The sequence below is a fragment of the Populus alba genome, chromosome 1 (genome assembly GCF_005239225.2).
Source record: "Populus alba chromosome 1, ASM523922v2, whole genome shotgun sequence".
Lineage (NCBI taxonomy): Eukaryota > Viridiplantae > Streptophyta > Magnoliopsida > Malpighiales > Salicaceae > Populus > Populus alba.
Window position 1 is genome coordinate 40505546 of NC_133284.1, and position 12646 is coordinate 40518191.

Here is a 12646-nt window from a genome sequence, read left to right on the forward strand (position 1 = left end):
TCACAAAGTGATTTTGAAAATTTAGTCCCTCTAAAGAGTGACAAGCATAAAAAAAAATTTCAATTATACATTTTAATTCTGAAAGGGAACACAAATTACAAATTTTAAAAGCTCAACCTTCCTTTTTAATGTCATTCACATCTTTAAAGGTCTTTAGCTATGAAAGAGTCAATAATCAATAATTAGTTTGCTCTAACTGTTTCAATGCCCTTGATGCTCACTATGGATTTATCCTCTCATGTTCTTCATTATTGATTACTAAATCAGTATAATTCATCTATCATCTTAGCTCATGTTGAATCCATTTTTTAATGCCCCCGAGTTCTGTCTATGGTTATTTATTCATTACTACTCACTTTTCAGCATCATTATAAAGATGCTAACACTTTTTCCTCTCACAACTTGTGATGAAATTCTTTAAATTACTATTTGGTTATTATCCTTATAATGGATCCCTTCAAACATAAGTGCCTCCAAAAATTATAGATGTATTCATTTTTTCAATGGTTATAAAACAATGCATGCACCATCATCATCATTAGATGTATTTTTATCACTTATAGATCATGATGGAGTCCCCTCAAACATTGTTTGAATAATGCTATTTCAATTAGTTTCTTTAAATTGAATTACCTTTAAGTTGATCTAAATTTGATCATCTTTCTAGTAGTTATTAAAATGTATAAATGCATTGTCTTCATAATAAATTCTTTTAAATAGAGATATCTATAGCTGATATAAATGTATTCATATTTCCAGTTACCATCAAAATCATTCTTGCCAAGAAATTTGCAAATTCAGTCAATAAGAGTTTTGTTATATAACATTTTTCTTCAAAAGTCATCTTTTTATGTTTCAAGACTAGGCCTTAAATTTTAATAGTTTTGTTCATATAAGTTCAATTGTTGAAATAAATCAATGATATGTAAATTTAAAAGTATTTTTATCAAATGGACATTTATATATCTTTGGTCAAAAGCCAAAAACATGTCATTCAAGTGTTATGAAGCAATGTTTGGATTTTATTTTAGGAATATGATGAAAAGGATATTGGTTGAGAAAGAATAGTTATCCTAAAAATTTAATTATCTTTTAAAAAATGATTAGCTTGGATAAATTATTTGGTAAATAAAGTATTATTTTAGAAAGAAGAAGTTGGATTCCAAAATGAGAGTTTTGGCTTGTAAAAGCATTTTGCTTCATGTTGTAGTGAACTTATTTATTTATTGTTGGAAACTCATAATTCCATGTTATAAAGAATGATTTACAACACATAAAGAAGTTGTGATTTCTGATTAAGCTTATCTTCTTAGAGGCTAAAACTTATTAACACAAATAAACTATTTTTTTTTTATCAGAAAAAGCTTTTAAAAGCATGTTATATAAAAGCATGTTCTATAGGTTGAGGTTCGTGTCTACAAAGGAATGAGATATTCATAAGTCTAAATCAATGTTCAAAGGTTTAAAGACATAGGGTCACTTGTTTATCATGATGATCTTTTTAAGCTTGATTCATTGACTTTGTGTCATTATAATGATTGATCTCACTTCAATCTCAATTATTTCAATTGTATCTTATGGTTTGTCTTTGACATTTTTGTCTTTAGTTTTGAACTTTGCACCATTATAAGGGACACTTTGGAAAGATCTTACTTTTTCATTTTTTTTTTAATAATTTTCTAGCTCTTTTTTGTAACACTTTTGTCCCTTTCACATTTTTATTTTTCTTTTTGTTTGGAGAATTTCATCTATTATTTATAAATTTCTTAAACATGCCTTTAATATAAGGGGTGATCCTAACCCAGGTTATCATTCAAGAAATATTTAATGTTCAAAAGGACAACAATGAATATAATTTTACTTGTGAAAGTTGTACCAAAGATGGTATTTCCATAGTTAAAAATCAAAGTTGCTCATATTGATAAATTTTAGCCTTATCATCATAAATAAAAAAAAACCATGAGGTTAACCTTAGAAAAGAAATAACATGATATATGAGATTATGATCCGAATACACGCTATTTATTTAAGACACCAAATCATTTGATTATGTTTTGGACATAACTATATTATTTTATTAAAGACTCTTGTAGTTGAGGTTTGATGAGAGTGAAAAAGGTATTTTAGGGTTCAAATAAGGTTTGATATAAGATTTCACCCTTTCATGACCTATTAGGGGAGGAGAAAACATTTTGGAATCCAAAAGGAAGAGATGAGCCTTAATATACCTTTTATGGTTTATCAGGATTAGAAAAAAGAATTTAGGATTTAAAAGGAAAGATTATCCTCTAGCATTCGCATGACATGCTTTGGGGGTCTTTGAATGAGTTTTTCATTGTATTTCCAATCATTAAAGATAATAAAATGTCAAATGTTACTTTCACATAAGCATTTATTGATTTCATAACAACTACAATACATAGAAAAAGGCACATTTCATTAAAAGATGTGATTCAATCACAAAACATACTAAAAACAACAAAGTTCTTAAATAAGTCTAAAATGGATAATATGACTTTGCAAATTTTTAACATCCATTTTTCAATAGTAATGATTTCTTTGGTTCACTTCGATAAAATCTAAATTATGCCTCTTTTCCTAACCTTTTATAAAACCAGTTGTTTGATCCATGCATCATTAAGATCTCCTCATACCTAGGTTATTTTGTTCAATAACCTAAAACCTCTTGTGACTATGCTATATTTACCATTCTTCTCTTCAAGTGACAAAATCCATATTAAATCATATTGTTAACTTGCTTTTTGAACCCTTAACAATGATCAATGAAATGACCCATGACTCCTGTATGATATTCGTATATAACATTTTTGTTTGTACTGTTTATGAAAAGGTGGTTAGATAGGTATAAAAAGGTTGAGGTATTATTGGATGGGCATTCATAGGGATTTGGTAAATATTAAGAATAGGGATTGGAAAGGAAAAAGATTGTTCATAGTGTTTTTTTTTTTACAGCTTGAACCTTGCGTACTTTGAGAAGCATGGTGTTCATGATAAAATAAGGTTGGTGATTGTGATTAACTTTTAGGGTAGAATGTATCATTTTATGGGATTGATAAAATGTGTTTGATTTGGGGAAAATATGGATGATGTGACTAAGGTTGTGGACCATGTTCATAAATGATATTGACTTGTGAGTTCATTTTAGTTGCCTTCTCTTCAACCATTTTAGGTTGTATCCTTATATATTGGATCTTCCTCTCTTTTAAAGCCCTCTTGACTTTTTCATCTATAACCACTATATCTGATAATTATTTTGAGGTATTATAAATTATATATCCAAAATAAAAAGCTTTGAAAGTATTCATTAAGATAAAGGTTATTTCATTTTCAACCAGATGAGGTTTAGCTTGAATGGTGAGTCATTTTAACCTTTAAGCATATTCTCTAATAATTTCATCAGCTTTCTTTTCCATCCTTTTATAAAAAATTATGTCAGGGGCTAATTCTAGATTCAACTATTATCGTTTAGTAAAATATTTGATCACATCACTTTATTTCTTGATTTTGGTTGTATCAAATCCCAAGCATCAATCAACAGCAAGTCTACTTGAGCTTTCATGAAAGTAATGCATCAATAATTTTTCACCATATATTACTTTAACCATTTTGCTATAATGGAGCCTTTAGTGAATTATAAGACATCAAGATTCGATAAATTTTTTGAATTTTGACACCTTGAAGTCTTTAAGAATTATGATATCAAACACTAAACACATCTTAACAGTCTCACGGGGGCCATAAAAATCTATTTTCTCAATAGATTTTATTCACTCCTTAATTGAATGATATCAACTTGCGCCAACTGATTCAATTTTCATTTCAACATGATGGATAGTTTAAGCTTGACATGGTTGAAGTAACTTTAAAAATGTGCTTAGAGTAGTTGAACCTTGTGTACGTAATATGGTTGATTTGATAAAAACTATAGGCTTACTTTTTATAAGTAGGCATGTTTTGAATTGTAGGATATGGTTCTTCAAGAGTTACCTTGATTGATGGAGGGTGAAAAGAAGACATCCTTATAATGAGTTTAACTATATAAATTGAAAGCCTTTTCTGGATAATGAAGTAGGTTTAAGCATGCCAGTTATCTGGTTCATTTCTCCTCTTAAGAAATTGATCTAATTCAACCTAAATTTGAGCTTTTTCATTATCCTTTATGTGGGCTTTCAAGTAAAATTACATTTTCAAATTATCATTTATATTTGTTCCTTTTTTATTATTATTATTATTCTATACAAACTCAAAACTAACATATATATAAATACTTACAAAAATAAAAATAAATAATTAGATATGGAGTGGTGATAATAGAAGGAGACACCATAAGAAAAGGTTATAACCATTACGTATACCAAGTTAAGTTTACTATTGGTCACAAAGGATCTCTTGTTGCTTAGTGATCAATCTCTAGAAGTTAGTATGAGGTTTATAAGGTGCGTGAAAGCATAGGTCATGACTATGTCATATCAATATACTAACCAAATCTAAGTTGACAATGAGATGGGAGTGGGTAGTTTCATGAATCTTTCCCAAATCGATGGCCATTAAGGTATCGTTGCACCCTCATCTAACCTAAAGCAAATAGTGTGTCATCTTAAACACTATTGCCCTAAAAATAGGTCTACATCCATATCCAATATAAAAAAAAGATAGAATAAAGTATGAATGTTAGGCTGAGAAAATAACATGCAAATTAAACAATAAGCACATCAAGAAAATTAATGATAAAAGATTAAAAAAAATGAGATATACTATCACACCAGATATCACGGCATCCCACCATTCTTTTTAGAAAGGGGAAAGGCTTTCTCATGTTAAGAGGTGGGAAAATGTATTATGTTAAAAAATGATCATCACCTAGTATTATGGTTATTATGAAACCGTAATTGGTATTCAAAGTTCATTAATATAAAGCATCATACATGAGGTAAACTTCATTGTTAACTTGTCTTCTATTCCGAATGGTTTGTTATGTTTAACGTGTTTGTGGTCTATCTACATGGTAAGAATGGGTTTATTATAATGATTTAAACCTTAGGTGGTTGATTAAAGCCTAATCATTCTAAGATTTAGTTCATCTTTGTCACTCTTAGTTATTATCTTTTGATAATACTTGATGAAATGACATTTCTATAACTAGTGACTCTTGATTATGACCTATGAAAAAACCAATAGACTTATAAGTATGCACTTAAACATTCATAGTTTAACATAAACTCAAACGAGGACCTTAACATCCATTCACACTCAGTATAAAAAATATTTTTACATGTTATCAAATTTTAAAAGCAAGGACAACCATAAAGATGATTATAATAGGTACAATAGGATATGCCTAGGTTGCTGGTTGACACTAGTTGAACAGGACAAATAGAGGTAATGTTTAGGTTTCCAAGAATCTTAACTTCGAGACCTAACACTGAAATCTCATAGGAACAAGCCGAGAACAAAGTAGAAACCTAGAAACCAAGAAAACAAGAGCTTATTGTTTTCATATTCTCCTCTAGAAAATTTCTTTAAACCTTTTATGTTCTTTAGAATTCTTATATTTCTTAGGAAATATTTCTCTCAAAACTGTTAAAAATCTCTTTCGAACTCTCTTCCTTTTTCTCTTTTTTTTTCTCTCTCATTTTTTAAACTTTAAAGACATGGTTCTTATATAGTTAAACAATGACTGACTTGAACTAACATGGGATTTTATATAAAATCCTCTCAATTCTAACCCTTAAACATATACAAGACTGAATGACAACTAGGTTATGTATGAGAGAGCTAACTCGCTCACGATGTCAGAGATAAAATTGTTGAGGAAACAAACAAAATAAAAAATGACACGCAAAACTCTTAATGCTTCACGAGTTTTAGCAAACAAAACCAAATTAAGAGGCGTTGAAAGTTAAATTAACTTGAATCGATGTTTAAATCACTACAAATGATGGTAAAAGTGAGGTTCAGAAGAGAGCTAAAAAATAATTGCTAGGGTTTGGTCACATTTTTATTCTCGAGCGAAGAAAATGATAATGCATCACATGATATATATATATATATATATATATTCAAACTTTAGATCAGTCCTTGTAAACTAAGGATTTCATTCGAGTTCCTAACTAGACTTAAAAATAACTTGTTAATTTCTTCATTTTTTCAAAATAGCTCCAAGATTTCAAAATCCTTTTAATTGAAATCAAGTAAGCTATAAGCATTAAAAAAAAAAAAACTTATTTAATTAAGCCCTTGATTGAATTAATAAAACCTCTCAAATTATGCCAAATTGAAAAATTTGATCCTTGATCCTTTAATTCTTTCAATTATAACTTATTTCAATTCTTGAAAAAAATTATCTTGTCCAATTAAAGCTTGGAAAATATGTCCAATCAACTGGAGAATATATTTTGAATTTTCTTGTTTCTAGATGTTTTTTAAAGAATGTTTGGCTTTTTTCTGAAAAATAACTCTGGTTTAAAATTGGGTTATAACATTTTATCAATTATGTCAGATGCTATTCTTTTATTGGACAATTTGTACACATATACCCATTGTTTGAAATGTACATTTAACTCCATGTATTTATATTGTAGGCATAACAACTAATTAGGGAGTAAGAACAGGGCAAACTAAGTTTATATTGTTTAATAATTTGACATATATATTGTATTTGAAATTCCTTAAATTAAATTCATTTAAATCAATTTTTCTATTTGTTTTTTTTTTTCCACGATATTGATGGAAGGTCCTTTAAATTACTACAGTAAATTACTTAAAAATTAACCTTGAAATTTTTATCACAAAAACATCCACTTTTTAACACAAAATGTTTTATGTGGAAGTGAGTGGCAATAAATAGTACAACCTCTTCCCTTTTCTCCTTCTTTTCTTTTTCCCTCTTCCCTTTTTCATATGGTTTTGCATGATGGTTACTTTTTTCTATTCCCCCAAAAGACCTAAAAAAAAACAAAACCCTTTTAGATGTTAGGTAAAATCAAAAGTCTTGGGACCTAATCGACAACGAGGTAAACATGTAGGGACTTAATCAAAAGTTTTCCCGCAGTGCTGTGTGTGTCTATTCCGTGTCTGTACGTATTTAGCAACAATGATCACAATAATTAGCAAATGCAAATTGATCTCAATCACCATCTTATCCTTTCACTTTCTAATTAGGCAATATCATGAGCTCAATCCCACCATAAGCACACAACACAGTGCTAGTGAGTTATTGCATAGCTAGGCATAGAGAGAGACGGCAGGCCAATAGGAAATCCGGCGATAATCTAGGGCCTAGCTACTTCTTTAATTTGTTGTTGCATGTGAGGCCCCATATGTGTGGATTTTGTACCTCATCATTTCTAATTTCTCAACTTTTCTTAATTAGTTTTTAATTACACTGATAATAGCAGCTAAATAGCTAACTTTTGTATCCTTGCAAGAGTACAAACATAACCTCCATATATCCTTCACTGCCTCTATATATACTGAACTCTGCCTAGCCTCCTTCCACAACCACCACCACAGCATCTACTTGATCTCCCTGTATTGCTAACAACCAGCTAGAACACGCCAAGATTATAGATATGGCTCCTAAAGGTGACAATGTTGTCGTGTCTAGTATGAAGCTTGAGAAGTTGCTTTGCATGAAGGGAGGCAAAGGAGAGGCGAGCTATGCCAACAACTCTCAAGCTCAGGTTGCCGATTTCTCCTTCCATTCTTGCATTTCTTTCTCGTGGTTTAAGTTTCCTGACAGTTGTTTATATAAATGTTTTATTGTGGACATGTATATGCGTATCAACAGCTGATTAGGTTGTTAAATTAATTCCTTTAGGAGCTAGCTAGCTATCAGTTAACTATGAACTCTCCTAATTAGGATTTCAGTCTTACCGAACCTTTTTATGTAGACGAGTTTTAAACTAACTCCTGAGTATCCATGCAGGCCATACATGCTCGATCCATGCTTCACCTTCTGGAAGAAACCCTAGATAGGGTGCACCTAAACTCCCCAGAATTCCCTTTCCAGGTGGCCGACTTAGGATGCTCATCTGGCAACAACACCATCCACATCATTGATGTCATCATCAAGCATATGATCAAGCGATTCGAGTCATCCGGACTCGAGCCGCCGGAGTTCTCGGCTTTTTTCGCCGATCTCCCTAGCAATGACTTCAACACCCTTTTCCAGCTCCTCCCTCCCCCGGCCAATTATGGGGGTAGTATGGAAGAGTGCCTAGCTGCTAGTGGCCATCGAAACTATTTTGCAGCTGGAGTTCCCGGCTCCTTTCACCGGAGGCTTTTTCCGGCAAGATCCATTGATGTTTTCCACTCGGCATTTTCCTTGCACTGGCTCTCTCAGGTTTTTTCCCCCCACCTTTAAACCTTGTTTTGCATGTTTAGTCAAGGGATAGCTTTTATATTCTGTTCTTTTTTAAGTTTTCTTATGAATGGCTAGGTGAAGCATTAACGCTACGGAGTGTGCAAACATTTTTAAATAAATATTGATCAGGAAGTGCCAATAACTCGTTGCTATGTGTTATAGAATTAACTCTATAAAAATAGCCTGGTCATGTTCTTGAACTAGCTATAGACAAAAGAATATATAGCTAAGTAAATAAGAATAAAATAATTAATAGTCTATATATAATCTTTTGTCGGTTTTTAGACGGTCAAAAGTCACGAGTCCATGGTTATTATCATCCTAACAGGTGTTGAAAGAAAGTGTATGAAATCTTGGGTGTGTAAATTCAAGGCGTGTTTGATTTTCAAAGCATCTTTTTGGAGGTGTGTTGAGTGGGTGGATGCTGTGCTTGATAGAGACAGGAAATAAGGAGAGAATTCTGGGACCTTGAGATTTGATTAAATTAAATATTTATTTTGTGCCATGAAATTCATCAAGTTTTGAGGTATAATTAACTAGCTAGCTAGTTGAGTCTCTGTATTAATCAAGATCGACTCATCATTAAGTTATGAAAACTTGCTTAGATTTTAAAGTGATATGGAGCTAGCCCTTGAATAATTTAATTTCCGTGTGCAATAATCCATGAAAAAAACTTGGATTAGCTTAGTTAATCACTACTTTTTCTCAGAAAAGTAGATTAATTAGCACCTGACATTAGATCAAAAGGCAGTTAAGCTAAATTATTAGGGGTATCTAAGAGCATGCATCGATCGCCAGCAAGCAAATCAAATTGTAAGTTGAGCAAATTAATTACAATTAATTACTCAAAGTGCATGGCCTGAATTGATCACGACCAATAATCTTGCAGGTGCCGGAGTGTGTTCTAGATAAGAGATCAGCAGCATATAACAAGGGGAGGGTGTTTATCCACAATGCAAGCGAGTCCACAACAAATGCATACAGGAAACAGTTCCAATCAGACCTCGCCGGCTTCCTAAGTGCAAGATCTCAAGAAATGAAGAGCGGTGGGTCCATGTTTCTTGTCTGCTTGGGCAGAACTTCTGCCGACCCCACAGACCAAGGTGGGGCAGGCCTCCTCTTCGGGACCCACTTTCAGGATGCCTGGGATGATCTTGTCCAGGAGGTAATCATCATTTCTCAAAAAATGCTCCTAATTCTCATGTTTGAGTGTATGAACAGTCTTTATCCATTTTGCCTTCGAGACCAAAAAGCAAGAAAACACCATGCAGCAGGGGATATGATTAAACGCGGAGCTTACAAGACCTTATTATGAGATGTCACTGGTCATTATTAGTCCTATTCAAATCGAACCGTTGATGCGATAGGTTCTAGCCATCCATCCTCTGATCTCCATGTCGGCAATATGATTAACTGTTTGCAGATGGGCAGGCCATATTATTGATCGCCATGCTAGTTTATACAAGTGCTGACTTTTCTGTAGCACAACACAATCATAGCATACTTTTTTTATCTGGACAAGAAACTCATTTTTGGATCCATTATATCATAAAATGATGGATTGTGGGGCTCAGACCATCGAGTTTGAGTACATACGTATGATATCATGTCTCTTAATCAACTACTCTAATCAGAATGGTACGTACTATAGATTATAATAATTAGGTTTTCATGGCTTTGAAGCCTATGAATGAATCAATATCTGTGTAGCTTGTGACGAATACAGAGCCCTGCTTACTGGTATTTTCTATCCTAATAATTGGACCTTTGATTACCATTATCTAAGTTTTAACTGTGTGGGATAGCTAGCTGTCGGCCCATCAGGCAGCTGCTGTTAATGGGCCTGGTTTGCAGCTGAATCTAAGTGGGCCGAGAGTGAAAAGGCTCGTTCTTCCCTAGGGGTTTTTTTTTTGGGAGAAAACCTAGCTAGCCTTAGTTATGTGCACTTCTCAAAAGGGTTTCGGGACACTTACTGATGAATGGTATGCTGCTAATTAATCTCAGGGTCTGATTACTAGCGAGAAGCGTGACAATTTCAACATTCCAGTGTATGCTCCAAGCCTCCAAGACTTCAAGGAGGTAGTGGAAGCCAATGGCTCTTTTACCATAGACAAGCTCGAGGTTTTCAAAGGAGGGAGCCCTCTGGTGGTTAACCATCCTGACAACGAAGCTGAGGTCAGCCGGGCCATGGCTAATTCCTGCCGGAGTGTGGCCGGGGTCCTTGTTGATGCCCACATTGGTGATGGGCTAAGCGAGGAGTTGTTCTTACGGGTGGAGCACCGAGCCAAAAGCCACGCGAAAGAGCTTCTAGAGAAGCTGCAATTCTTCCATATAGTTGCATCTCTTTCTTTTGCTTGAGAACAAGGGCAAGAAAAGCAGGCATTCGGAGAAAGAAAGGGGAGCCAGCAAAGGGTCTGCAGTTTCTTCCTCGACACTTTTCCATCTTTTCTCCTCTTTCATGTGAAGGTTTTTGTCAATGTATATTAAAGAAATATCGTCAAACACACAAAAGAGGAGACAGAGACTTTGTTTCACTTTCCTTTCTCCCTCAATTTGTGTGTTTTTGTGTGTGATTACTGACTATAGCTACCTTTATACTTGATGGGTGTTACGACTTTGTGTTCCCTTGAATCCAAACTAGGTAAATAAAGCTTGCAAAACGCTTCCTTTGGAGACCATTGCACCAGCTTCGTTTACTTTCCTTCAAGTTCTTTTGAATATCGTGGGAGGTTGTGGTGGCCTGGGGGGTCACCGGTAGTTTTTTCAGTTGGAAAGTCCTTAATTAATTTGTTATCTTAAGCAAATCCTTGACCACTACAGCAGCCAGGGACCATGGCACATTCAACCTTGCTTAGCAGGGCGACTAATTCAACGAAATGATGGCTTTTTAGCTGCGTATGCATCACTGTTCAAAGGCTTGCAAAGTCAATTGTATCAGTACCATTCCCCACTTTTATATATATATATATATATATATATTTGCTTTATGCAAAAAAAGTAGCGTAAAGACATGAGGTTGTGGAATATCAGAAAACCTTACGCACAATCTTTTTCAATGCTAAAGATTATAAACCTCTTTTTGACTCTACTAAAAGATATATCTAAGTGGTCCAAGTATTACTTACATTATTACAATACTTTTTCTCTCTTGAAAGAATGAACACACCTAACATGAGTAAAAATAACAAAGATTAAGCTCAAGTTTCTATGGAATTATAATATAACATATAAAGGTGAGAGAATGAATTTGATGCAATAAAGATTCGAAGCTTTTCAAAAGAATACAAGGAATTGATCAAAGCTTTTAGAAATACCAAAGCATCAATAGCGAGAACAATTAGAAATATTGAGATATTGTGTAAAGAGAGTTCTTACTTGAACTCAATTGGATATTTATAAAGAAACATGAAAAACTAGATGTTAGGCCCAATTAAAAAAAGAGAGAGAGAGAGGAGATTTTGCTCTTCCAAATGGTTTCCTAAGATGTAAGAAACGGTTAGGTTATGACTTTTGAGAGAAAAAGATTTTGTTCCAAGAATAATAAGAGTATTGTGTACACTTCCCTTAAAATTATAAGTCTGTCGCCTTAGGTTTTAACATATGAATTGTGCAAAAAGCCATACGATAAGGGTTTTAAATACAAATAAACAATAAAATATTTTATAATGTAAAAACACTTGAAAAGTAAAGTGCTCTTCGGTTTAGTGAAAATACCAAAATTATATGATGAAATAATTTTTCATGAGGTAATTTTTCCTAGAAAATATTTTGTGTGCTTAAAATGTTTTAAGATGATGAAAAACATTTTATGATGCCAAATTAAATCATATAAAGATTTGATTACATAAAGACATAAGATTGAGAATATTCAAGTCAATATTGCATTTAAGGAGTTTATAGCTTTGGTTTTATGTATAGAAATTCCTATCACAATAATTCTTTGATATACATGTTAAATGCAATAATATGATGTTATCATCAAAACAAATAATCCATAGGGTAGTGTTTAATTACTGTCCCGAGACAAAAGAAACAATGACAATGGAGATAGAGAAGACAAGATAGAAAATAAAACTAAGACAGATTGTGTTTGGTAGTAATGTACAGGACTAAATTACTGTCTTTGTATCCTGTTTGGTTATGGTGAACAAGACAGAAAAAAATATAAAAAAAATCTATTTTACTCTTAATATGTATTATTGTCAAACTTACATATTTAATAAAAAATTGACATTTTATTTTTTTACTTTTTTTTATATC

The 12646-nt window shown here is 32.7% G+C and overlaps 1 protein-coding gene across 1 annotated transcript; it reads left to right on the forward strand.

The window, feature by feature from the left end:
- Positions 1 to 7451: 7451 nt before the first annotated feature.
- LOC118056815 (indole-3-acetate O-methyltransferase 1) lies at positions 7452 to 10997 on the forward strand. Its single transcript, XM_035069175.2, has 4 exons — positions 7452 to 7703; positions 7949 to 8365; positions 9276 to 9551; positions 10391 to 10997. Exons 1-4 carry the CDS (start codon positions 7593 to 7595, stop codon positions 10742 to 10744), a joined length of 1158 nt encoding a protein of 385 aa, XP_034925066.1. The 5' UTR covers positions 7452 to 7592; the 3' UTR covers positions 10745 to 10997.
- The last annotated feature ends 1649 nt before the right edge of the window (positions 10998 to 12646 follow it).

What these genes read in the sequence shown, in the direction of transcription:
- LOC118056815 (XM_035069175.2), top strand. Translation starts at nt 7,593, where the DNA reads ATGGCTCCTAAAGGTGACAATGTTGTCGTGTCTAGTATGAAGCTTGAG. An exon ending in CCAACAACTCTCAAGCTCAG is followed by an intron (nt 7,704 to 7,948) that starts GTTGCCGATTTC and finishes GTATCCATGCAG; the next exon opens with GCCATACATGCTCGATCCAT. An exon ending in CCTTGCACTGGCTCTCTCAG is followed by an intron (nt 8,366 to 9,275) that starts GTTTTTTCCCCC and finishes ATAATCTTGCAG; the next exon opens with GTGCCGGAGTGTGTTCTAGA.